The sequence below is a fragment of the Podarcis tiliguerta genome, assembly GCF_965153285.1.
Source record: "Podarcis tiliguerta genome assembly, chromosome: 16".
Classification (NCBI taxonomy): domain Eukaryota; kingdom Metazoa; phylum Chordata; class Lepidosauria; order Squamata; family Lacertidae; genus Podarcis; species Podarcis tiliguerta.
This window is the reverse complement of record NC_139549.1, coordinates 25,819,316-25,846,633: the sequence shown is the minus strand read 5'-3', so window position 1 is coordinate 25,846,633 and position 27,318 is coordinate 25,819,316. Positions and strand designations below refer to the sequence as shown.

The 27,318-nt window shown below is 49.9% G+C and overlaps 1 protein-coding gene across 1 annotated transcript in view; it reads right to left on the bottom strand.

Moving 5' to 3' along the window:
• The window catches only part of LOC310666594 (scavenger receptor class F member 2-like), a 51,876-nt gene extending 27,902 nt beyond the window's left edge, over positions 1–23,974 (bottom strand). The window contains 8 exon segments of the mRNA XM_083417640.1: positions 1,531–1,659; positions 4,416–4,634; positions 6,754–7,273; positions 8,663–8,764; positions 16,419–16,477; positions 23,619–23,866; positions 23,868–23,953; positions 23,956–23,974. Coding sequence (XP_083273766.1) covers positions 1,531–1,659; positions 4,416–4,634; positions 6,754–7,273; positions 8,663–8,764; positions 16,419–16,477; positions 23,619–23,866; positions 23,868–23,953; positions 23,956–23,971 — 1,379 coding nt within the window. The 5' untranslated portion in view covers positions 23,972–23,974.
• Positions 23,975–27,318: the final 3,344 nt, after the last annotated feature.

Sequence of the window (27,318 nt, the reverse complement as noted above, 5' to 3'; positions counted from 1 at the left end):
GAAATGTCTGTGCGTGTTATGGAGCGAATGCCTATGGGTGGCGGGGGGGATCTGCTACAGTTGTGAGCAGAGGATCCATGGTTCCCCTTCCTTCCCTCCTCCGTGGCTCGCTTTGAAACAGCAAAGCGGGAGAAGAGCCGCTGAGTGGGGAGGAGAGAGGGACAGAGAGCCTGCTTCTTTAAAGGAGCAAAGCGGGAGAGGAGAGGAGTCTTCTCCCCTTATACCCCTCTTCTTCATTATTAGCAGCATCCTTCTCCACACACCCCACACGTGCTCCTTGTCCCTTGAGTGCTTTTCCTTCCCTCCCCACTTAAAACGTGGTTACAAAGCATGGATCCACAAGGATCCTCAGGATTTTTGCATTCCAAACTCACTGTCAGATCACAAGTCTGTGGCCACAGCATGAACCACAAAAATCATACATCCACTATTTTGTTTAGAATATTTTTTTCTTGTTTTCCTCCTCTAAGAACTATGTGCGTGTTATGGTTGGGTGCGTGTTATAGAGCGAAAAATACGGTAATTTGTGCCAAGGTGCTGTTTTGTTTATTGATCAGAATTTATATATATATTGCCCCTTTCTAGAACAAATAACAATATAACATAAGACCCTGGGGCTTTCTCTCTTTCCTCTTAAAATAAAGCAAGGGCAACATCCATCTAAATAGACCTGCTTGCATTTTAGCTGAGATTCCTTCTCCCGATGACCCTCCAAATTTGTTTCGGGTGTTCCTTCAACCCTCTGGAGCAGATTTGGGGTGGCAAAGAGGGAGGAGAGGGAGAGGAACTTCTCTTGTGCAAGCAAAAATCTTTGCACTAGTACAGTGTTTCCCAAACTTTGGTTTCCAGCTGTTTTTCGGACTACAATTCCCATCATCCCTGACCGCTGGTCTTGCTAGCTGGGGATGTTGGGAGTTGTAGTCCAAAAATAGCTGGAGACCCAAGTTTGGGAAATACTGCACTAGTAGCTCTGTTTAACTGGATGCCTCCCCAAGATTCTAGTCCTCATGGTTCAGAATAAAAACCTGTTTTAAATGGGAACGTAAGAACGTGCCTTCTGCCAGGTCTGACCATTGGTCCACCCAGCTCAGTTCTGTACACACTGACTGGCAGCAGCTCTCCATTCAGCACCATGTTTTGAACTATAGTTCCCATCAACCCAGCACCATACAGCCATACTGGCTGGAGCTGATGGGAGACAAAGTCCAAAACATCCGGCGGGTGCCAGGTAAATTCAGCTAAATTCAAATTTAGTTGAATTTGTAATATTTAGCATTTTAAACTTATCGTACACAGATTCAAAGAGTTGGAAGGGATCCTGAGGATCACCTAGTCCAACCCCCTGCTATGCAGGAATACGCAGCTGTCCCAAAATGGGGGGGTCGAACCTAAAATCTTATTATTATCAGCACTGCGCTGCAATCAGCTGAGCTATCCATGCTGCTTCTTTGTGAAGCAGGTGGCAGGTCTGTACAAGAATAATTAAAAGAGCAGAATGGAGACCCTGCATTGGGGTGCTGAGTCACTTACCAAATTCCTTGGAAGCCTGGCCGGCAGAGGCAGCGCCCCGACTCAAAGTCGCACGTGCCGTTGAAACAGTCGTTGCAGACAAAGGCGCAATTCTCGCCATAGGTCCCGTTGCGACACTTCGTCTCACACCTGGAGGAAGTTCAAGATGGTGAGCGGGGAGTGGGGGGCAGCAAGAAGGAACAGCTTTCAGCACAACAGCTGTTGTATGTTTCTGAGCACAAGTCAAAGTGTTGGTGCTGACTTTTAAAGCCCTCAGCGGCCTCAGTCCAGTATACTTGAAGGAGCGTCTCCACCCCCATCGTTCTGCCCAGACACTGAGGTCCAGTGCCAAGGGCCTTCTGGCTGTTCTCTCACTGAAAGAAGTGAAGCTACGGGGAACCAGGCAGAGGGCCTTCTTGGTAGTGGCGCCCAGCCTGTGGAATGCCCTCCCATCAGATGTCAAGGAGATAAATAACTATACAACTTTTAGAAGACATCTGAAGGCAGCCCTGTTTAGGGAAGCTTTTAATGTTTGATATTTTGTCACTTTATTATTATTATTATTTGATTGGGAGCCACCCAGAGTGGCTGGAGAAACCCAGCCAGATGGTCCAGGTATAAGTAATTAATTGTTGTTGTTGTTGTTGTTGTTGTTACCTATCACTCCCCGAACAGCATACAGATCAATATGGCTGACACAACAACACCTCCCCCCTCACATACAAACAAACCATACTGCAACCAACCAAACACAACCAAGCAAACCCTGGACCCTCCAATCTCTCACAACACCAATAAAAAGATAACTATATAAATAAAGGACCGACCCACGAGACGCTGACATAAAAACCCTGCACAAACACTATGCTATAGAATGAACAGATAATCATCCCCAACCCCTCCCTCTCTCTCTCTCTCCTCTTTCCCCCCAGTATCTATGACAATAGTGCCCTATTCCAAATGTAAACAGACTGTAAGAAAAAAGACCCTAGGAGCTGAAAGTGGAGGTGCTATGCTGTATGTACTTTTCCTTGTTTATTTGTTTGTTTCGTATCCCAAAAATCTTTAATAAAAACTTTTTTTTTTTAAGAACAGCTTTTTGCTTCTGCTTCTTAGCTTACTGACACGGCTTTTTCGCATCACCATCTCCAGCAGTTCATTGCCTTGACCACAAATAGGTGGAGAACAGACCAGGATCTGCCGTTAGATCTTTGCCTGATTTGCAGTAGATTAGTAAGCGTGTGGCGCTGTGGGTTAAAGCCTCAGTGCCTAGGGCTTGCCGATCGAAAGGTCGGCGGTTCGAATCCCCACGGTGGGGTGCGCTCCCGTTGTTCGGTCCCAGCGCCTGCCAACCTAGCAGTTCGAAAGCACTCTCGGGTGCAAGTAGATAAATAGGGACCGCTTACTAGTGGGAAGGTAAACGGCGTTTCCGTGTGCAGCTCTGGCTCACCAGAGCAGCGATGTCATGCTGGCCACATGACCCGGAAGTGTCTTCGGACAGCGCTGGCCCCCGGCCTCTTTGAGTGAGATGGGCGCACAACCCTAGAGTCTGTCAAGACTGGCCCGTACGGGCAGGGGTACCTTTACCTTTTAGTAAGCGTTTCCAGCTCTTGATAACAGCAGCAGCAACGTTTATATATTTCTAAATCGGGCTGCTGAAATTGAGAACTGAACGCTGGAAGATTCAGGGTGGATTTTTATTTATGTATTTAAAAAGCACTTCTCCCCACGCAGCACGTAGTTAAACTGTGGAACTCACTCCCACAGGAAACAGGGATGTTGGGTGGCTTTGAAAGATGAATGGACAGATTCATGGCGAATTTGGATAGCTATTAGCCATGACGGTTATGCTCCAACCATGAAGGCAGCAAGACGTCTGAAGACCAGTCACTGGATACTGCATGCAGGAAGGGAGACTGTTCTTCTGCTTGGGTCCTGCCTGCCTTCTTGGCTACTGTGCAAACAGGATGATGGACTAGATGGGCCACTGGCCTGACCCAACACACTCTTTTTATGTTCTTAACTCTAACTAGGAGTGGACGTTTGTATCTCCACTTCAGTACCCAGTTTTGGTGCTGAAAACTAATTGTTGGGCTCAGAATGTGCTCAGAGCCACTCTGCACTTGAACCCTCTCTGTCTTTTAAGGTTATGCTGAATCAGGCCACCTAGTCCAGTTTCCTGTTCTTACAGTGGCCAACCAGATGCTTCAAAAGGAAGCCCCAAAATTACGCCCCCCCACCAAGTTGGCATTCAGAACCATCCTGCCTCTGACAATATGCATTTTGCACCAGGTGTTTCAGAGGCTGGAAATCTAATATAAAACAAAGTAGAATTGGCAAGCCTGAAATCTGCCTGCCTGTAACCATCAGGCAAGCAAGTACAGAGTGTTGGCATGCAGGGGGCTGGGAGGCCAGCTGGCTGGGCCATTCCTTTCCAGCTGTCCCGCTGCGAAGACCATCACCTCTGCTCCAACGTAAATGAGCAACCTGGGCTTACTCAGCCAGGGCGCACTATCAGCAGATCGAACTGTGCACACAGAATAGGTGTGAGGCTTGTAGAAGCATACTACAACTACAGATTTATTAATCATAAATCAGGACAAAAAAACATGTCGTCTCTCTCTCTCATGTCGTCTCAGAAATAACAGCTAAAAGCAACAGCTATACACACAACAGAAGTTCCCAGCATACTGTGCTGGAATGTAAACAGACATGTGGCACGTAACAATTCCATGTCTGTTCCTTAAGGTGGAATGGAAATGTCAACACAGAGATCATTATTACTGTCGTTATTGTTATTGCTCTACCACTGCACTGTGGTAATAAAGATGGAGGTAGGGCAACTCACAGCCTGGTGCTCTAAGGGCCCTTGACAAGCCCATGCCAAACTCCCTTGCTAGACTCACCTGTCCCCGATCCAGCCAGGATTGCAGTGGGAACACTTGCCGTTGATGTGGTTGCAGGTGTGGCCGTCCTTGCAGGGAGGGCAGGTCTGGTCACAGCCCTCCCCGTAGAAGCCTGCCGAGCAGATTTGGTCGCACTTGGTGCCGTTCCAGCCAGCTTCGCATGCCAGGCAGCGCCCATCTGCAATGGTGCAGGGCTGAAGCTCCTTGCATTGCCCACACCTGGAAAAGCCACAGAGAGGCAGGTCAGTCAGGAAGGAGATCAACAAAGCCCTGCAAAGTAACTGGTCCTCCCCAAGTGTAGCAGGCTGGGGTCACAGGGGGTGCAAAGCCTTTTACTATTTCTGCAGCAGGGTCCCACCCTCTAGCATCCTAGAACTGTCCAATGAACATGAAAGGAGAGGGGGGTTTTTAGCTACAGAGAAGACGCCTCCCTTTTAGTACTGATGGGAGCCAATCAGAATTTAAGGCGGTGAGTCAGCTACTGAAGATGAGCTCCTAGGCCAGTGGTGGCCAAACTTGGCCCACCAGCTGTTTTGGAACTACAACTCCCATCATCCCTAGCTAACAGGACCAATGGTCAGGGATGATGGGAATTGTAGTCCCCAAACAGCTGGAGGACCAAGTTTGGCCACCACTGGCCTAGGGTGACTCTGGAGAAGATGAATGGGGTAAGGCAAGGAGGACTTGTTCTGTGCACTCCAAAAAGCTAAGCATTTAGGAACATGGAAACCCACAGTTTCCAGAGATTGGGCTAGATAGGTACCTTTTATCACATGTGGTGGCTGTGTAAGGTAATAAAAGCATTCTGGGAAATGATATATAATGAACTGAAAAAAATGTTTATAATAACTTTTGTAAAACAAAACAAAACCCAGAAGCTTTTATATTAGGAATTGTAGGTACCAAGATTGCAAAAAAGCAAAAAAGACTTTTTATGTATGAGACAACAGCAGCATGGATGCTACTAGCCTAGAGATGGAAGTCCCTACCAGAGAGGAATGGCAAATTAAGCTGTTGGGGTACCCCAAAATGGCAAAACTGACTGGAAAGCTCAGGAACCAAGAAGACAAAAACTTTAAGAAAGAGTGGAGGAAATTTGCAACTTATTTAGGAAGCCACTGTAAGCAGATAAAAACATTAGCAGGATTTTAATAACAGTTGTAATGTATCAAATGCTGGGGACAAATATGGAGAGATATTAATATATGGATTGCGAAACAATATGTAGCTGAAGATGGACCCACGGAGGGGAGGGGGAAAAGTCGGGAGATTGAGAGAAATCTCAATGTATGGTTATCTACTTGGTATTGTTATAACTTTGTGTTTGTAAAATCAAATGAAAATTATTTCAAAAAGAAAAGAGAAAAAAAGATGGGACCTTTTTGGCCTGAACCAGGTACAAAGCTCTTCTCACATTCTAGTTTACAGGAAAGCTAAATAGTAGTAGTAGTAGTAGAAGAAGAAGAAGGGGAGAAATTTGGACTTGATATCTCGCCTTTCACTCCCCTTAAGGAGTCTCAAAGCGGCTAACAATCTCCTTTCCCTTCCTCCCCCCCACAACAAACACTCTGTGAGGTGAGTGAGTCTGAGAGAATTCAGAGAAGTGTGACTAGCCCAAGGTCACCCAGCAGCTGCATGTGGAGGAGCGGGGAAGCGAACCCAGTGCACCAGATTACGAGTCCACCGCTCTTAACCACTACACCATGCTGGCTCCCATGGTGGGAAGCTGAGGAGGCGTGACTAAGTGGGAGGAATCAGGGGCGGGGCTTGGGGATATTATTCTGGGCCATCCCTCGTTCCCCCCAAACCAGAGCACTGATCCACCTTTCGGTGCATGAGTTTCCGCTAGGCATGATTTGCAATTTCGCCACACATGTTTCGCAGGGGACTCTTGGCTGGGGGGTTGGACCAGATGATCTTTGGGGGTCTCCTAAGGTTCTATGAGGGACGCGGGTGGTGCTGTGATCTAAACCACAGAGCCTAGGACTTGCCGATCAGAAGGTCAGCAGTTCGAATCCCTGCAACGGGGTGAGCTCCCGTTGCTCAGTCCCTGCTCCTGCCAACCTAGCAGTTCGAAAGCACGTCAAAGCGCAAGTAGATAACTAGGTATCACTCCGGAGGGAAGATAAACGGCGTTTCCGTGCACTGCTCTGGTTCGCCAGAAGCGGCTTAGTCATGCTGGCCACATGACCTGGAAGCTGTACGCCGGCTCCCTTGGCCAATAAAGTGAGATGAGCACCGCAACCCCAGAGTCGGCCACGACTGGACCTAATGGTCAGGGGTCCCTTTACCTTTACTAAGGTTCTATGATTCTATGACCGCTGCCCCCCTGCCTTACCTCCTCCGGCAGCCTTGCCCGTAGAATCCGGCCGGGCAGGGCTCCCTGCAGAACTTTCCCCGATATCCCGGCTCGCAGGTGCAGGTCCCGTCCAGCTGGTTGCACTTGCCCATGTGGCACTGGCAGTATCGGTCGCAGCGAGGGCCGAAGGTGCGCCCCCGGCACTGGCACCGGCCCGTGAACTGCTCGCAGGGCGAGTTGTTGCAGGAGCACTGGTTGTTGCAGCTGCGGCCCCACCAGCCCGGCTGGCAGATGCAGGTGCCCACCTGCTGGTCGCATTGGGAGTTGAGGCTGCAGTAGCAGGCGCTGGAGCACTGGGGACCCCACCAGTTGGGCTCGCAGGTGCATTTGCCGGTCTTCTGGTCGCACTTGCCGTGCTTGCACAGGCAGGCGTTCTCGCACTTGGGCCCCCAGCGGTTGGCGTTGCAGGTGCACTGGCCCGTCACGTCCTCACATTGCCCGTTGGGGTGGCACTGGCACATCTCCTTGCAGTCGGGGCCCCAGAACTGGCGCGGACACTCTGTGGGGACGGGGGGAGGAATGGGGGAGGATGACGACAACATGGTTAGCGCAGGGGCTGGAGGAGCGGGAACCTGTTTTTTTTAAAAAAAAATAATCGAGACCGAGGGCCGCATTCGCTCCTTCTGAGGGCCACATGATGTGGTGGGCAGGGCCACAGGCCAAAGTAGGCGAAGCAACAGGTATAAATGTAGAGGTGTGTACAGTGCGTTGTATACTGGGCATGACTAAGCAAGACCTGTGAATTTCAATGGGTCTACTCTGCGTAAAACGTGGATGACTACCATCCAGTAGGAGAGTCTTGTTTAAAATATATTTGATGTAGTTGTGTTTTTATGAACAGTATAATAATAATAATAATAATAATAATACCCACCCATCTGGCTGAGTTGCATAAATCGTCTTATTTAGAAGGCAATTAATAAATCAATGATAATGATAATAATAAAAAACATTCAATACAGCCCTTAACATAGAGGTTTTGTTGTACAGTGGTGCCCCGCAAGATGAATGCCTCGCAAGACAGAAAACCCGCTAGATGAAAGGGTTTTCCGTTTTCAGAGGTGCTTCGCAGCACGAATTACTCTATGGGCTTGCTTCGCAAGACGAAAATGTCTTGCGATTCTTGAGGTTTTTTTCTGCTCCCCACCCCCTTTTTCTAAGGCGCTAAACTGCTAATAGCCTTTTAGCAGCTAATCCGCTAATCCCTTAAGCCTTTAATAGCCGCTAATAGCCGCTAAACCGCTAATAGCGCTAATCTGCTAATGGGGTTGCTTCGCAAGACGAAAAAACCGCTAGACGAAGAGACTCGCGGAACGGATTAATTTCGTCTTGCGAGGCACCACTGTATATATATTATGGAATACGGCTTCATATACAGTGGTACCTCTAGTTGCAGACACGATCCGTTCTGGAGCGCTTCTTCGCATGCACAAAGCGTGCAGAACGCTTTTGCGTATGCGGCGAAACCCGGAAGTATACACTTCCGGGTTTGCCGCAACCCGAAAATCCACAACATGAAGCGAACGCAACAAGAGGTATGACTGTATGTGTCATTTCAATTTTTAAATGTTCAGTTATGCATATTCAACCTTGAAGAATTGAAATGTCACAGGTCAACTCTGAATAGCCCTTTTATTTTATATTTAACAAAAATGAGATACCATGTACCAGAACAGAAGGCCTCTAAGCCGTTTACAGTGGACCGCTTAGTAAAACCATCAAGGTGCTAAAAATGCTGTCAATTTAAACACACTTCCCCTCCTCATTTAATTCCCACCAACCACCCTGTGAGGCAGCTCAGGCTGAGAGGCAGTGACTAGCCCTCAAGCCTCTCCTGGGTCCTAGTATGGCGCTGTAACCACTACACGGCCCTGTCCTCTGTACTCACTGGTTTCACAGTTGGCACCAAAGTAACCATGGCGGCAGCGGCATTCGTTGGGCCTCACGCAGACCTCATTGTCCTTGCAGGTGAAGTTTCCCTCGCACGCGGCTACGAGGGGGAGAGAAAGAGAGGGGATAATTGAGAAAACAGGGACATGTGGAACTGACGGCTGGCGGGACACCCGTGCGAAGAGGGTGGGAGCCTCTCCCCCACCCTTGCGCACCCAACAGAGGTGCCACTAAGCCAGAGACCCCCTAGCGGGTGTCAGCAGGTGACTAACTTGGCTGGAGTGTCAGTTCAGAGAGGGATGAAAGGCAGCTAATTGGAAGAAACACACCAAACAAACCTTGAAGGAATGCCCACAGAAAAGGATGCCTGTTTGCCAGCTATGACCATTCCTACACTGGCATAGCCTGGCCTCAGCTGCCCATGCGCTAGTGACCTTCTGCTTGACTACTGCAATGTGTTGAATGTGGGGCTGCCCTTGAAGACGGCCTGCAGGCTGCAGCTAGGGCAGAATGGGGCGGATAATGGTGCATATTCTTGAAGGGAACATGCATCGCTGGTCCTGAAAAGGCTGCACTGGCTGCTGCTGAACTACTAGGCCCGATTCAAGGCCTAGTACGAGCGTATCAAGTCCTATCTGAATTGGGGCCTGAGTACCTAAATGGGTGCTTTCCCTAATATCAACCATCTTGGACCCTACGATTGGTAGGTGAGGACTCGTTGGTGCTACCTAGTTGGTACTGACCCCCTGACATGACCTTTTCAGTGGTGGCTCTATGTGTGTGGAACACCCTCCCTTGTGAGGTGCGCCTATCTCCCTCAGGACTGGCTTTCAGGAGATGTTTTAAAACATTCCTGCTCACTCAGGCATTGGGCGTCTGCAAGACACTGTTCTTGACAAACCTTGAGAGAATGGCTTTAAACCTTTCGTAATAGTGCTTTAAACTGTGTTTAGAATGCTATTAGCAGTGCCTAGGTTTTCAAGAACGTATTAGCGCGGCTGGGGCTGGGTCACTCTGGGCTCCTGAGAGAATTAATTACCAGAAACAAGTTTACTTGGGAGTATGTCACATTGTGTTAATTGAGGTTTTCTCCCGAATAAGTGTGCACAGGACTGTCTTCTTGACGCTGGAGTCTCTGTGGAGAAACTCCAGCAGATAATAGCAAACATGGACTGCAATGAACAAACGCAGGGGGTCAGACTAGATGGCCCCTGGGGTCCCTCCTTCCGACTCTTGGTTAAAAGAAGGTAGCTCACTTTGGGCAGACAATGCAGCGTTTTAAAATGCAAACTAAGAGAGTGACAGGGACAGTTTTGGAGGAAGGTTTTTAATTTGATTCGGTATTCTAACTTTTGTGAGTTTTATAGTAGGGTTGCAATTTTTTCTTGATATGACTGTTTTATAAACCGCTTTGAGGCATTATTTCTTTTCTTTTTTTACTATCAAGCAGTGAATCAATTTTATGAAGCAAACAAACAAACAAACAAAAAACCCGAGCGAAAATAAAATAGGCTTTGGGGTGGTAAAATGGCTCCAAGTAAAACCAGGTGGGGTGTGTCAGAAGCTAGAGAGTTTTTAGCTTCTCTGGGTTACTTTGAAAACCAAACACGACTTTTTTTTTTTTACCTCAACAGGTTAATAATAGTGGGGTAGGCAAACAAACACCACCCTATTGGATGGTTTTTTGGGATGTGTTTCGTTGACAGAAGAAAAACCGAAAATGGAAAGTGGTTGAAATTTGGGGGCGCTGTTTACTATTGCTCAGCCAGGTGACAGGAACCTAAAAAGGTTGTGGTGTAGGGCTAGTTCACTTACAGCATCATCAACCTTCCTTCATGAGGGCATGGGTCTTTAGCAGGCTGCACACTGAAGATTTCCAGACTAGGTCACTCGTGGGACGGGAGACTGCAGGCAGAGGCAACCCCCCCTGCCCCAATACAAATGGAAGAGGCTGCTGAGAACACCATCCTTCCTTCAGGTTTCCAATTCAAGCCTTTGCTTCTTAAGAACCAGACTAATCCCTGGGAAAAGTGCCTCATTTTCCCGCCTGGGAACCACCACTGAAAGGACATTGACAGGTACACAGTCCCCACATGGGAAGGAGGCAGAAGGTTCCAGAAAGCCCAAAGACGGACACCAGAAAGAAATCTAGAAAAGCACAGAGACATTATTAGGCGGCAGCAGGCTAAGAGTTTAGCATGCACACAGGAAGATTTTTTAAAATAAAAAACCCCCACAGAAACCCAGTTCCCAACACCTGTGAGATGGCAGGCAAAGCACTTACTTACCCCATGGACGGTGGAGACACTACTCTGGCCCCAGCGGAAGTGCTTTGGGTAGGATCCGGCCAAGGCGCTACAGACATGCAAAGGAGGAGTTGAGGGAGGGGGGAGTTAGTCAGAAGAACTCTGAGGTATTAGTTGGTTATTCAGCCTTTTAAAAACACAGGCAAAAATGCAGAGGAGCATCGCTAGCTTTCCCTTGTGGCAACGGTTTCCAGAGGGGGCGGCAAAAAAGAAGAGTCCTGGGGCACTTTAAGGACTAAGCAATTTGTGACGGCACAAGCATCTGGGGACTGCTGCCCCTTTCATTTGTGAAAACTTAAGCCATTTTTTTTTTTACCACCAAGCCACGGCAGCTAGACTGGTGACTGGGAGTGGCTGCCAAGACCATATAACACCGGTCCTGAAATACCTACATTGGCTCCCAGTACATTTCAGAGCACAATTCAAACTGTTGGTGCTGACCTTTAAAGCCCTAAAAGGCCTTGGCCTTGTATACCTGAAGGAGAGTCTCCACCCCCATCGTTCAGCCTGGACACTGAGGTCCAGCTCCAAGGGCCTTCTGGTGGTTCCCTCCCTGTGAGAAGTGAGGTTACAGGGAACCAGGCAGAGGGCCTTCTCGGTAGTGGCACCCACCCTCAAGGAAACTACAGTGGATGCTTGAGTTGCAAATGTGATCCGTGCAGGATGCACGTTCGCAACCCGCAGTGTTCGCAACCTGCAGCGGCACGTCTGCACACGCGCAGGTTGCGATTTGGCGCTTCTGCACATGCATGGCCGCTGAAACCCAGAAGTAACGCTTTCTGGTACTTCCGGGTTTCGGCGGTCCGTAACATGAAAAAACGCAACCTGAAGTGTCTGTAAACCAAGGTATGACTGTATCTGACTTTTAGAAGACATCCGAAGGCAGCCCTGTTTAGGGAAGTTTTTTATGTTTGATATTTTCTCATGTTTTTAATATTCTGTTGGAAGCTGCCCAGAGTGGCTGGGAAACCCAGCCAGATGGGCAGGGTATGTATGTATGTATGTATGTATGTATGTATAAATAAATAAAGGAATTGTAGAGTTGGAAGGGACCCTGAGAATCATCTAATCCAACCCCCCCGCAATGCAGCTGTCCTTACGGGGAACGAACCTGCGACCTTGGCATTGTCAGCACCAAGCTCTAACCACCTGAGCTATCCACTTAGTCCAGCATCCTGTTCTCACAGGTCCCATAGGTCTGTGGGAAACCCACAAGCAGGACCTGAGTGCAACAGAAACTCTTTCCTCCTGCGGTTTCCAGCAGCTGGTATTCAGAAGCATTGCTGCCTCTCACTGGGGAGGCAGAGCACGGCCCTTGTGGCTGGTACCCATCCATAGCCTTTTCCTCCATTAATTGGTCAGATTCTCTTTTAAAGCCATCTAGGTTGCTGCCCATCTCTGCCTCCTGTGGGAGGGCGTCCCATAGTTTCGCTCTGCCCTGAGCGAAGGACTTTCTTTTTTCTGCCCCGAACAAACATCACCAGAGGAGAAGCCCCTCGGCTTACAGCAGGTCTGCTGCCGGCCTGGAGATTTGAACACTGAGCTGGACAATTGCACAGATGCACGTGTGCACACACACACATATATGCACACACACACACACACACAGGCTGGCTGCTCCCGAGGCCAGGAGGCGGCCGCTGTTGATCAGCACCGAGAAATATTACTCCACAGGAAAGGAAGGGGGGCCTCAGCCAACTGGAACGGCGGCGGATTTACTAGGCCTCCAAAAATAGCTCCTCCAAGTTTCCCAGCAGCGCCTTGGGACTCCAAGTCCCGAGAACTTGTGCAGCCGCCCTTTCCCCGCTCGGCCGAGTTCTACAAAGGATTTCAGCCGGAACCTGGGGATGCCAAGTTCCAGCGCCGAGAGGGGACCTTCTGGCTACGGACAACAGAGAACAGTGAAGGAACGGTGGAGAAACTGCTGCTTCCTTTCTTCCAGCTTTTTGCCTGGGCAAGCGACAACTCTGCTAAGAGTGAACAGGGGGGGAAAACCCTGCTCCCCCGTACCCGGGCTATTCAGGGGGCATTTGTTTATTTATTGTACTTCCACCCACCCCTTTGGCCAAGTGGCTCAAAGTGGCGTACCTGGTTCTGCTCCCCTTCCTCATTTAATCCCCAAAATGACCCCAAGAGGCAGCGACTAGACCCCGAGATCACAGGCAGTGAGCTTCATAGCCAAGTGGGAGGATTCGAACCTAGGTCTCCCAGGTCTTAGTCCGACACTCAAACCCCTACACCACCACTGGCCTTGCCTCGGAAGAGCCTGATTTAAAATAAGCTGTATTAGGGCATTTGTTTACAGTGTTACCTCGGGTTAAGTACTTAATTTGTTCCGGAGGTCTGTTCTTAACCTGAAACTGTTCTTAACCTGAAGCATCACTTTAGCTAATGGGGCCGCCCGCTGCTGCCGTGCTGCCGGAGCACAATTTCTGTTCTCATCCTGAAGCAAAGTTCTTAAGCTGAGGTAATATTTCTGGGTTAGTGGAGTCCGTAACCTGAAGCGTATGTAACCTGAAGCGTATGTAATCTGAAGTACCACTGTATTTACTGCATGAATAAATTGCATACATGGAATTGTATCTCGCCTTCTTTTCTCGCAGGAGCTCAAGGTGGTATGCTGGCTCCCCCTCCCCCCTCCTCATTTAGCCCCCACAATAACCCTGTGAGGTAGGTTAGGCCAAGAGGCAGAGACTGGCACAAAGTCGCCCAGTGAGCTTCATGGCGAAGTGGGGATATGAACTCCCAGGTCTGACACTCTAACCACTATACCACCGCTGCCTCTCACATATGGTGTGTCCTCGGTTCTTCCCTCAGGTGGCCAAGAGCCAGGGCTGCACACCACACACTGGCAAAATTCAAATTCTGCAGCATGAAATGCTAATTCTGCAAACTGCACCAATCGTGTGAAATTCATCCACTTTCTACCAGCAATCAGGGTAAGAGCAAGGAGCTAGAGAGCAGTGAAGCTGCCCCCCCCCACCGAAAACCACCGAAAAGCTTCCTCTGCAACCTATCTGTCTCCTGAGACTTCTCCCAGATGATGCCCTCAAATTTCCAGGCAACTCTGGGCAGTCATGAGGACTACTAACTTGATTAAACATGGCATGGAGAAAACAGATGGAGCAGTTTTGTGTGGTTAGTGGACCAGGGGGACTAGGCTATTCCCCTAAATGTCTCCAGTAAGTATTAAAGCATAGCGCCTCCTTTCCCAAAGCCCGGGAAGCTTCTGCCCACATAGGGAGGGAGGTGCGATGCTCATGCGAACGACATCCCCTCACAAGCTGCTGCCTCCGGCCGTCACTGATCCTCTGTGAAAAATTTCACTGCATACCACTGAGATAGAGAAAAGTTTTCCTCTCTGTCTTGCAACACTGGAACTCATAGGCACCTAGTGAAGCTGGGCGTTCTACCAAAAAACCATATCAGAACGTCGCCATTCCTAGATGATGGCAAAAAGCAGAATGTGGGTTAGAAGAGAAAGAGGGAAATGGAGCAATAAAGCCATGTCTGGCCATGAGGACTGCAAACATGCTGAGTTTTAGAAATGAAAGCTGACACACCCAGGGTTTTCGTCAAGATGCTAGAGTCTGCATTTCAAAGCCCAACCCAGCCTTCATGGCATAGCTACAATCCAGGGCACCCCCCCCCTCCCAGCCAGAACTCGCCGGAACTGAGTTCCAGCACCTCTCAGGTGGGCACCATTGCAAATAAAACAAGGGAGGTGTTAACGGTGAGTTCTGGCACCTCTTTTTTCTAGAAAAGGAACACTGATGATCACCGGCCTGTGTGTAGGAAGGCATTAAAGGTAAAGGGACCCCTGACCATTAGGTCCAGTCGTGGCCAACTCTGGGGTTGCAGCGCTCATCTTGCTTTATTGGCTGAGGGAGCCGGCGTACAGCTTCCGGGTCATGTGGCCAGCATGACTAAGCCGCCTCTGGCGAACCAGAGCAGCGCATGGAAACGCCGTTTACCTTCCCGCCAGAGCGGTACCTATTTATCTACTTGCACTTTGACGTGCTTTCGAACTGCTAGGTTGGCAGGAGCAGGGACCGAACAACAGGAGTTCACCCCGTCACGGGGATTCGAACTGCCAACCTTCTGATCGGCAAGTCCTAGGCTCTGTGGTTTAATCTCCTAGCGTCACCCGCGTCTCATTGTAGGCAGGCATTACATCCCAATTAAACAGTATGCCAATCCAACACAAGGCTACAGGCTGCTCCCCTTCTCTATGGCAAAGCTGTGCAAAGACAGAGCCATCGGAAAATTTACAAAGGCATTCTGAAACCCAGGAGAGCTGCTGCCAGTCTGTGCAGACAATACTGAGCAGCAATAAGAGTTGACATGAGAGAAGATTATTAAATTTTGCATGGCATGGAGAAAGCCACCAGAGAAAAGCATTTCTCATTCTCTCCTGACTCTAGAAGTCATAGGCAGCCAGTGAAGTTGAATGTTGGGAGATTCAGGACAGACCAAAGCAAGGAGTTCCTCACACAGGCTCTTCTTTGGTCCATAGCTCCCATCAGCCCTGGCAAGCACGATCCAGTAGCCAAGGATGATGGGAATTGTAGTCCTACCTGGGGGAGCAAAAGTTCCCCACACTTGATATGAACTACCGTATTTTTCGCTCTATAAGATGCACCCGACCATAAGACGCACATAGTTTTTAAAGGAGGAAAACAAGAAAAAAAATATTCTGAATCTGAGGCCCCTCCTCTCCTTGCGCTATGCATTCGAGCGCTCCTGAGCCTTGCCAGGGGCTGCCACTGCTGCTGCTTCCAGCACGTCAAGGGGCTTGCGAGGAATAGAGCCAGGCAGCCGGCTTAGGGGGCAGCCAGGCTCTCGGGTAGGCTAGAGAGAAGCCCGAGGCAGGTGGGGAAAAGAAGAGGAAGAGGAAGGAGGAGGGAGGATCAGGCTAAGGAGCCGCCGGTCCGTCTGCCCATAAGGCTCCCTTCCATCCCTCATCCTGCTTCGCTGGGAAGGCAGCACAACATGAGGAGCTGGGCAGCTCTCCCTCTTGCTCTGCTGGCTTCAGCGATACCTGTGCAGCCTGCATTCGCTCCATAAGACGCACACACCTTTCCCCTTACTTTTTAGGAGGAAAAAAGTGCGTCTTATGGAGCGAAAAATACGGTGCATGAAAATGAAACAGGCAAAGTAGATGGAGAAAGAGAGAGGGAGGGAGAGAGAGATATCGGTGGAGACAAGCGAACGGCATCTCTGTTTTGTTCTGACTCGGGACAAGGCGGCTTCCGGTGGACCCTCAAGAAGGAGGGCATCAAACTGAAGGCAGCTGTACATGCCAAGGGACCATTACCTAGAGGCTCTTGGGAGATGGAAGGGAAAGGACTCCCCTCCTCAAGGTGAAAAGGGAAGGGGTTCTTCCTTCGGGCAGCCTTGAACCTGCTTAGAGACGGAGGAGAAAAGCGGGGGAAGGCTCGCTCTTACCTATCAAACATTCCTCGCCCTGTTGCCTCCATCCTGAGCAGCAGACGAATCCAGCAGAGCTGTAGGCAGAGAAAGAGAGAGGGTTAGAAAAGGCTCGGCGTGGGAGGAAAAAGGTAACCTCCCCCCCCCAGTCCAAGGGCCGCACTCCCCCAAGGGTGACTTTATGGGGGCCGCATGTCAGCGGTGAGAAGGGGCAAACGCACAGGAGCCAGGGGCAGTGTAGTGCTTAAGAATGTCAAACTAGGACCTGGGAGAAGCCAAGGGTTCAGATCCTCCAACCAGGAGATATAAATGCAGTAAACAAATAAAATAGCAGGGGCAGAGGAGCAGATGTGGTTCTTTATGCTGCATTTGGGGGCTGGAACCCTCGTCTCCCAGGCTATAAAAGGTAAAGGGACCCCTGAACATTAGGTCCCGTCGTGGCCGACTCTGGGGTTGCGGCGCTCATCTCACTTTATTGGCCGAGGGAGCCGGCGTACAGCTTCCGGGTCAAGTGGCCAGCATGACTGAGCCACTTCTGGCGAACCAGAGCAGCGCACGGAAACACTGTTTACCTTCCCGCCAGAGTGGTACCTATTTATCTATTTGCACTTGACGTGCTTTTGAACTTCTAGGCTGGCAGCAGCTGGGACCGAGCAACGGGAGCTCACCCCGTCGCGGGGATTCGAACCGCCGACCTTCTGATCGCCCAATCCTAGGCTCTCTGATTTAACTCACAGCGCCACCCGCGTCCCTTCTCCCAGGCTATAGTCCTCATTTAATCTCCATAACCACCCCGTTCCTTAAATGTGCATAAGGGAAATTCACCTTTAATTGGGAATGAAACTGAATTTTTGCTGCATCCTGAGTCAGACCCAGGGGCTGTTTCCAGATCTCAAAAAAGGTCATGTGAAACCCCTTCCCAGATTCTGTCTGGGTGCACACCCCAATAAAGCTCTTACAATGCTGATATAAAGAACTGCTCATTTCACATAACTGGCATCAAGCTGGTTAAGCGACAAGATTCCCGCCAGCTAATGCCCACAATGATGTCACTGGCTCCCTCTTGAATTACGCAGGCTGCATTTTCCCACTCAACATCGAACGTATATATTAAAATCACATGGTGAGCCCCACATCCTGACCCCATGATGTTTTGCTATCCCAGAAAAAATATTCTTAGGGGAACCAGAACAGAAGTGGATGACCCAAAAGCAAGTGGTGTGGGAATTTGGGGGTGGGGGGGGAGGGGATTCCCATGCAAATTAAGAGTAATTAAGAAAAAATTAAGAGTAATTTTTGAATTTGCATTGGAAGATTTCCTGACACCTTAGAAAAAGATCTCACGCAGCATGTTGAATTTAGTAAACAGATGAAAGGTTGACTAATATGCCATTGTTTTAAACCCTTGGTGTTCACAGCTCTCTCTGATGCCGAAAACAGAGGGGGAGGTGAAAACTCTTGAGGATTTAAAGAAAATTAAAATGAAAGGAGGCTGGTACTGTGTTTGAAACTGCCATTTGTTCATTGCTACTAATGAACTCTGCATGGGACGCGGGTGGCTCTGTGGTGTATACCACTGAGCCTTGGGCTTGCCGATCAGAAGGTCGGCAGTTCGAATCCCCGCAACTGGGTGAGCTCCCATTGCTCGGTCCCTGCTCCAGCCAACCTAGCAGTTCGAAAGCACATCAAAGTGCAAGTAAATAGGTACCGCTCCAGCGGGAAGGTAAACGGCGTTTCCGTGCACTGCTCTGGTTCACCAGAAGCGGCTTAGTCATGCTGGCCACGTGACCCGGAAGCTGTATGCCGGCTCCCTCGGCCAATAAAGCGAGATGAGCACCGCAACCCCAAAGTCGTCCATGACTGGACCTAATGGTCAGGGGTCCCTTTACCCTTTACCTAATGAACTTACAAAATGGATTTCCCCCAAATTTTGGGAAATTATTTTCCATCCAAAAGGAGCACCCCTGGCCTTCCAGAATTCCCGAGGGGCACATCTGGGAGGATATGGAACTGCTGGATTGAGCACACAACACAGACTGGCAGCAAGCACATCAGTGGTGGCTTGGTATGTACCATATTAAATACTGTACAAGCAAAACACAACTTATTTATTTATCTATCTGTTGTGTTTATAGCTCACCTCTGTCTCCACAGACTTCAAGGTGGTGCACATGGTTCTTTCCCTCTGCAAACCCCCCAGATACCGTATTTTTCGCTCTATAAGACGCACCAGACCACAAGACGCACCTAGTTTTTGGAGGAGGAAAACAAGAAAAAAAATATTCTGGATCACAGAAGCCAGAACAGCAAGAGGGACCGCTGCACAGTGAAAGCAGCAATCCCTCTTGCTGTTCTGGCTTCTGGGATAGCTGCGCAGCCTGCATCTGCTCCATAAGATGCACACACATTTCCCCTTACTTTTTAGGAGGGAAAAAGTGAGTCTTATAGAGCAAAAAATACGGTAATAGCTTAATTGGTTACAGCGTGGTGTTGACAATGCCACGGGTGCAGGTTTGATCCCTGCATGGGACAGTCTCATTGCGGGGGGTTGGACTAGATGATCCTCAGGATCCCTTCCAACTCCATGATTCTAATTAACACCCCGCAAGAACTCTGTGAGGTAGGCCAGGCTGAGAGGCTGTGGCTGGCCCCCAAGGTCACACCCCGTGAGCCTGGTGGCGGAGTTCGAACCCTGGTCTCCCAGGTCCTGGGCAGACACTCCTACACAACACAAAAATAACTCATCTAGGAAAGAAATTGCAGGGTGCTCCCAAATGACCCATTTATTGAGCATTCATCCTGATTTTCTTGTACAACGTTTGCAAGGAGTATACGTGCCATTAGCTCTTTACTGAGTGATCATTCTGACTTGTTTGCAGGGAGGTAATAATAATAATAATAATAATAATAATAATAATAGTAATGATGTATTATTTATACCCCGCCCATCTGGCTGGGTTTCCCCGCCACTCTGGGCTTCTTCCAACAGAATATTAAAATACAACAGTCTATTAAATATTAAAAGCTTCCCTAATCAGGGCTGCCTTCAGATGTCTTCTAAAAGTCTGGTAGTTGTTTTTCTCTTTGACATCTGGCGGGAGGGCGTTCCACAGGGTGGGTGCCACTACCGAGAAGGCCCTCTGCCTGGTTCCCTGTAACTTGGCTTCTCGCAGCGAGGGAACCGCCAGAAGGTTAGACGATGTTGCATCAAAAGTGTTATCCCACAGCTTTTTTTTAGGGGGAGAGAACAGAGGTGTTGAGCTTTTTTCTTTTCTTTTTCCCCGGTCGCTCGCTGAAGATCACGCGATCGACCAGGGGCAGCCCACAATCAACTGGTTGGACCGCCCTGAGACCTTCAGGTATATGGCGGTATAGAAATAAATAATAATAATAACAATAATAATAATAATAATAATAATAATAGTCTATAACACTCTCTTCCAGGAAGGTTACTGAAAACTGAGAGGAAATTGGAGGGGAGTATGTGGGAGCAGCTTCCACAAGACCTCCCTGGCTGCAGAGTGCCCTCTCCTCAAACATGTGCTGTAATGTGGGGCGGGGGGTATAGCCCAGAGCTCTTTCTCTGAATGGAGCCATTATCCAAAGACCTGCGCACACACACAAACACACAGGGATGGATGACTCTTGTCAATTTTTGGTCTTTTCTCAAATCTTAACTTCAGCTCTCCATATTTCTTCAGCCATTTGCAATTTTAAAAAATATATCATGGATATCCATCAACTTTTCAGTCCAAATTTTCCCTTAATAATACACGTTGTTTGCCAGCCATTTCTCCCTGAACATAATGCAATTATTTGGGAGTGAACTTCACAAACACGGGCATAATTTAACCTGAATATAACACATTTCCAGCTGTAGAACTGTACTGCAAAGTGCACTATAGTGTGACTTTTCAAAGAGTGGTTTGTGTAGCCTTTCAGAGAGTTCAGGAAGATTGCCTTTAAATGGGACCCAAACTGGCACTGTTACAGCCACCAAATAATACCCATACCACGACTTTTAGTGTTTTAGCACCCAGACATTGGAACTCTCTGCGTCTTGACATCAGGCAAGGAGATTTTGCTGTCCTTTTTTTCACTGCCTGCTTAAAGCATTTTTGTTCAGGAAAGCCTATCCAGGCTGCCCTCCAGATGTTCTGGACTACAATTCCCATCAGCCCCAGAATCGCACCGCCATGGTGGCTGGGGCTGATGGGAGTTGTAGTCCACAAAACGTCTGCTAGGCAACAGGTTTTGGGATAGCTGCTCTAAGCACATGAATTGTCTGGAGCACCAGAATGGAAAGCTTCCAGTTTTCCATACAAAAACCCACTCCCCAAATATTCTGCATTTCAACAGCTTAACAAGGGGGAGAGCTCAGTTGCCGTGACTGCTAAACAACTGGAAGTCCGAATGTTTGGGCACTCTAAAGAAACACGAAAATCTACTAACAGGTTTCAAGTTGAGGCAGGGTGGTGCTGCAGTTAGAGAGTCAGACCTGCGAAAGCAGGGTTCAAATCATCACTCAGCCACCAAACTCACTGGGTATGAGGCCAGTCACTGCCTCTCAGCCTATCCAACCTCGCAGGGTTCTTATGGGGATTAAATAGGGGCAGGGAGAGCCATGTACACCGCCTTGAGCTCCTTGAATAGGCAAGAATTAAACACGATAAATGAAAGAAGCTCCTTTCTGATCTCCCCTAGAGTTAGAGGCAAATTTTGATACTGGGGTTTGAGGTTTGAGCTGCCACACATTTAAAACAGCCATCTCGCAAGAATCCCAGGAACCGTAGTTTGTTAAACGCGCTGGGAACTGTAGCTCTGTGAGGGGTAAAGGTAAAGGGACCCCTGACCATTAGGTCCAGTCGTGACCGACTCTGGGATTGCGGCGCTCATCTCGCTTTATCGGCCGAGGGAGCCGGCGTACAGCTTCTGGGTCATGTGGCCAGTATGACTAAGCCGCTTCTGGCAAACCAGAGCAGTGCACGGAAATGCTGTTTACCTTCCCATTGGAGTGGTACCTATTTATCTACTTGCACTTTGACGTGCTTTTGAACTTCTAGGTGGGCAGGAGCAGGGACCGAGCAAGGGGAGCTCACCCTGTGGCGGGGATTCGAACCGCCAGCCTTCTGATTGGCAAGTCCTAGGCTCTGTGGTTTAACCCATAGTGCCACCCACATCCCTCTGTGAGGGGTAAACGATGGTTATTTTGGGTATGTGTGCTTTAACTGTAGGGAGAATCTTTTGGGGCCCTTCAGCCTGTGAGCAGCTACAGTTAATCTGGCTTTGTGGATCTCGCTGTTTGATGAAGCCCCCCTCGGAGGGCGCCCACCCAAATACCCTAAAAGAAGAAGAAAAAGAAGAAGAAGAAGAAGCTAAACCACATTTCTGCCCCTCTCCCATCGAATTGTGACCAGCTTTTCCCTTTATCACAAAACAGACTTTGTCTCGGTCAGGAAAAACAAGGACCAGAGAGCGTTTCTGGGGTGTGTGTTTGTCTGTGTTTTTTTGGGGGGGGCGGTTATGGTAAAAGCGCGAGAGAGAAACCTCATCCAGAAATTCCACAGCAGAGCCTGCAAAGCCCTCTCGCCTAAGCGAGCTTGTTTGCAAGAGTTTAAATCGAAAACAGATGTACAGTCTCTTTCCATCGGGTTTTAAGTTACACTTGGAAGGGGGATGGCGGGTGGGTTTCTCCCCCCCCCCTTTTTTTGGCGTGCCGTTTTGTTCTTTGATGGAAAAAATGGGGGGTACCTGTCAAGAAAGGGAGGGGATCCCCTGAAATGTCAGAAATGGTTTCTTGCTTCTGTTGCCATAATTTTTCTTTGGGGGAGCAGCTCTGGCACAATAGGGCTCTCAGTGGGCAATGTGCCCTGTGTGTGTGTGTGTGTGTGTGTGTGTGTGTAAAGCGGTTACCTTGGCAAGATGGGGGAGGAAGGGGGAACCGAAACCCCCACATCTTGAGACCGTTAAGTATAGGATGGGGTTAATCCTCTGGAAAGCGGTTTTTGCTGGAGGGTTAGGGGAAAGCAGAGGCTTCCAATGAGAGCCTGTTGCTGCTGCTGCTGCTGGCATCATCCACAGCCTAAATACAGGGTTCCAATAGACTGTCTCAATTAACACCCACCACCCCGAGGGCCCCCTTTAATCGCAGTGAGGTGGGGGTGGGCTTCAAGTTAACCTCCCCCCCCCCCCGCCCATCCTTGCAAGCAAGCCTAAAAGTGACGATCGCATACCTAAAAAACGGGATTCTCTCAACTCTCTAGGGATGCCCCCTCCCGAGAGGAAATTGGTTCAAGCAGGCACGAGAGGTCTCCAAGCGACGAGCGAAGGGGTTTGGGAGGAAGCTGTCGAAAATGCCTGAAGGAAATCCACGCGGGACGACAGTGGGAGTGGGGGAGAAAGCCTGTCCAGCCAGCATGAGGGAGGGAGGGGATATGGACCCCTTGTTTGCAACCCCCCCCCTTTGGAAAGGAGCACACAACCCAGCTGACATGATGGGGAAGGGGGTGTGTGTGTCACCCACCTGTCCCCAAAGCCACCAGCACTGCCTCGTAGCCCAGCAAGGAGAACTCACCAAACTTTTTTTTTTTTTAAAGGGGGACGTAATGGCAGTCGGGAGGCCCTCCATCAATCTCCACATCTGGTTCAAGAAGGGACATCTTCTCTGCCCCGTCTCTCCTCCCACACACGTCCCATGCCAAGAGACACTGGTTGCTGGGGGTGGGGGAGAGAAGCTTGCGGGACGGGTGGAAGGAAGAGACCCCCCTCTTCCAGGAAGTTTGGGGGAGCGGGCATCATGTACGGAAGGGATTAGAAGGCATATCCTATCTCCTTAGAAAGGCCGGGGGCCAGATGTGGTGCAGCATCACACTGGTGGACCAGGATTCTATCCACCCAGCCCCAGTAATAAAGCAAAAAGCAGTAACCCCGAGCCATACTGAAGACACCCGCGCCCCAAATGAATGTCTAACATAACACAATAGCGCCCCTGCGCCTCTTCCAAGGGCGCGGACGCACGAGACGAAACGAAATCCAAGCCTTTGGCTGCTTCAAACGAGGCGAGTAGGGGGGAAGTGGCTTCCCAGAAGCGCCCCAGCGCACCCCATGGAGCAGAGCCCTCTCCGCGCGTCTCCATTCCCCGCGTGTAAAAACTTGGCAAGGGGGGTCTCGCTGGAGCGCCCCGGACCTCTCTCCCCGCGACGGCTCGCTCTTGCTTACCCCGGCGCCGGGCACACGTTCCTCCCGCGGGGATTCAGCTCCTGGGCGGCCGCCGCCGCCGCCCCACAACCCAGCAGGAGAAGGAGAAGGAGCAGTAGCGAGAGGAGGAGCGCGCTGCAGCCGACGGCGGCGTCTCCATCTCCGGCGCGCCGGGCCCTCCGCGGCGGCTTCTCCATGCGCTCTGGGGCCCTTCTCGGGCAGCCTGGCTCCCCAGCGGCGGCTCCGGCTCCTCCTGGCTGCTGCCTGCTGCAAGAACCCGGCCGGAAGCTGCAGTGCGAGCGCCGCCGCTGCCTCCTGCTCGCCCCTCGCGGCGGCGGCAGGAGGGGCGGCCGGCCAGCCAGGAAATGCCGCATTGGTTCTCCCTCCTCCCGGGTCAGGCGCTCCGGCGGCGGAGAGAGAGGGAAGGAGATCCAGGGACGGAGGCGGCTGCTGCTGGTCCTGGCTGGAGGGCTGCAGCTCCGAAGGAGGTGGCTGCGGTGGGGGGTCCTTATTTGGGGGCCTTCAGTGGGGTGCATAGGAGCCAACTCCTAGCCCCCCCCAAACTAATAGGCATTGCCATTCAAATTGTGTGTGCGCGCCACGTCTTGTGATCGATTATACAGGGTGGGGCTTACTCCCCCCCCCCCAATCTTTTATTCAAGTTGATTCCCCTGGTGTGGTGGCGTCCTGGTGTGGGGGGCGGGGGAGGCCCAAGCGCAGTCTTAAACTCCCTAGTTTAGGATCGCACCGTTTGATTCACCGCCAGTGGTTCCGGCCACCTCCCCAGTCGATTCCCTAAACTCATCCCCAGTGCCCGCTACCCTATAAAAAGCGTTATTCAGGAGAGCAGTTTGCACGAAGGAAGAGAATAACGCAATGAAATTTCATACAGTAGCAACTGGTTTCGTTGAATGAAAATCCAATTAAAACTCTTCAGTTTAATTGATTCAGCAAAACTGATGAGCTTGATAGAGTCATACCAGCTTTTCACAGTCATTTGCACCTGTGGCATCCTCTTGCATGCAAGAAGTGGTAGGATGCTTCTGTTCAAGAGAGCAGGATTCTTTAGCCACTAAATGCACCTGGGTAGGGATGAATGCTTTCATACTCCTCCTAGAGCTGGAAGGGGTGCTAAGGGTCATCTAGTCCAGCCCCCCTGCAATCACAACTAAATAAGCCCTGATAGATGGCCATCCAATGTCTGTTTAAAAACCTCCAGCAAAGGAGAGTCCACTCTCTTCCAAGGGTATCCTTTCCATGGTCAAACAGCTCTTACCCTCAGAAAGTTCTTCAGAAAGTGTCAGAATCTCATTTCCTGTCATTTGAATCCATTGGTTCGGGTCCTCCCCGCTGGAGCAGGAGAAAACAAGCTTGCTCCATCTTCCATGGGACAACCCTTTAGATATTTGAAGATGGCTTTCATATCACCCCTCAGTCTCCTCCAAGCTAAATATATCCAACTTCCTCAAAAGGCTTGATTTCCAGACACTTTTATCATCTTGGTCACCTTTCTCTGCACACATTCTAGGTTGTCAATATCCTTCTTAAACGAAGGTGACAGGAAACTGAAAAGTGAATACAGTCATACCTCTGGATAAATACGTTTCAGGTTGAGCGCTTTTGGGTTGCGCTCCGTGGCGACCCGGAAGTAACGGAGCACATTACTTCCAGGTTTCACCGCTCGTGCATGCATAGACGGTCAAAATGATGTCACACACATGCGCAGAAGTGGCGAAATGCGACCCACGCATGCGCAGTCACGTCTTATGTTCTGTTCGGGATGCAAATGGGGCTCCGGAACGGATCCCGTTCGCATCCCTAGGTACCACTGTAGAGTAGTACCTTGGGTTACAGATGCATCAGGTTACAGACGCTTTGGGTTACAAACTCCGCTAACCAGGAAGCGTTAAGAACTTTGCCCCAGGATAAGAACAGAAATCACACTACAGCAGCACAGCAGCAGCAGGAGGCCCCATTAGTGAAAGGTTAAGAACCGTTTCAGGTTAAGAACAGACCTCTGGAATGAATTAAGTTCTTAACCCAAGGTGCCACTGTAGTGATGGAGACAGGAGCAGCTCACTAGGGAGGGCATTCCACAAATAGGGAACCGCCACCAAAACGGCCCTGCCACAAGGCAGCGCTCACTGGGGAGACCACCAAGCCTCGTGTCCCAATCATAGGATGAACTTTGAACTGGCTCACTGTTGAGTATTGTCTGGTTCCTCTTTCAACATCAGCCAACTTGCGTGCTTCTTTCAGCTCTTCAGGTGCCAAAGGACTCAAGCTTCCATCAGCCCCAGCCAGCATGACCAATGGTTAGTGTCAGGTGGCAGTGGATCCAACCCCCACGGCAGGTCGCCAGGAACGGATAAAACAAGCAAAAGTTCTTACCAACTGCTTTTTATTCAGTATTCACAGAGAGAGGCTTGGAAATGCAGTCTCTTGGAAACAATGGCATTGCCCTGAGTGAGTCTCCACTAACTCCCTCTATCTCTTCATGCGCCATCACTATGGGTGCTGAGAAGTGCCCTTTGCCTCTGAGCCCTTTGCTCTCCTACTTTCAATGCTTGCCGGTTTCTGGGAGGGAGGGGCAGTCTGCAATGCTTTCTAAAGACACTGTCTGCTGTTCCCCATCTGGTGCTTCTTCTCCCTTCTCTCCCATTATTTCCCAGCTCTCCCCACCCCTTATCTGCCTCTGAGCTGTGATCTCCCTCAAAGCCCTGTTTTAATTCTGAACTGTCTTCTTCTTCTCTGAAAGGGTCAGGCTGGGCAAGCGGTCTCTAGCATTCCTCCTCTGCCCAGTCCCTGACAGGGATGCGGGAAAGTTGAGTCCAGCAGCATGTATAGGGCCACAGATTCCCCACTGCTCATATAATGCCAGATGGATGTGTGTGTGTGTATGTGCATGTGTATGTATAACAATATAATCTCTGTTGCAGGGAGTTGTGCTCTACTGCCTATAGCTCAGTGGTACAACATCTGGTCGTAGGTTCAATCCCTGGCATCTCTGGGTAGGGCTGGGAGAGACCACCTGAAACCCTGGAGAGCTGCTGCCAGTCATTTTGCTGAGCAAAATGGACCAAGGGTCTGCAGCAGCTCTCCACTGGTCCATATAGCTAAGGAATGTCTATGTGATGGATAGCCAACATAGCATCCTCCAGATGTTGTGGAATGCCTCTTTCACCAGCCAATAACCAGGTATGATGGGAGTTGTAGTCCAAAACATCTGGAAGGCTCTACGTTGGCTGCGCCTGGTCCACACACAGGACTCTCGCTGGCACTGTGAACGGTGCAGGGCTTTTTCAAGTCTTGCTGATGTTGTCACGCAAACCATTTATGATCGCTGTACAAGAAAATTGGAACACGCTTGATCTCCTCTGCCCTCTGCTGGACAAGATTTGTAACTTTAAAAAATAAAATGATTTGAGAGATTTTGCTTTCCCGTTAAGTTAAGGTGAAGGTAAAGGGACCCCTGACCATTAGGTCCAGTCGTGACCGACTCTGGGGTTGCGGTGCTCATCTCGCTTTACTGGCCAAGGAAGTCGGTGTACAGCTTCTGGGTCATGTGGCCAGCATGACAAAGCAGCTTCTGGAGAACCAGAGCAGCGCACAGAAACGCCGTTTACCTTCCCGCCGGAGTGGTACCTATTTACTTGCACTTTGATGTGCTTTCGAATTGCTAGTTTGGCAGGAGCTGGGACCGAGCAACAGGAGCTCACCC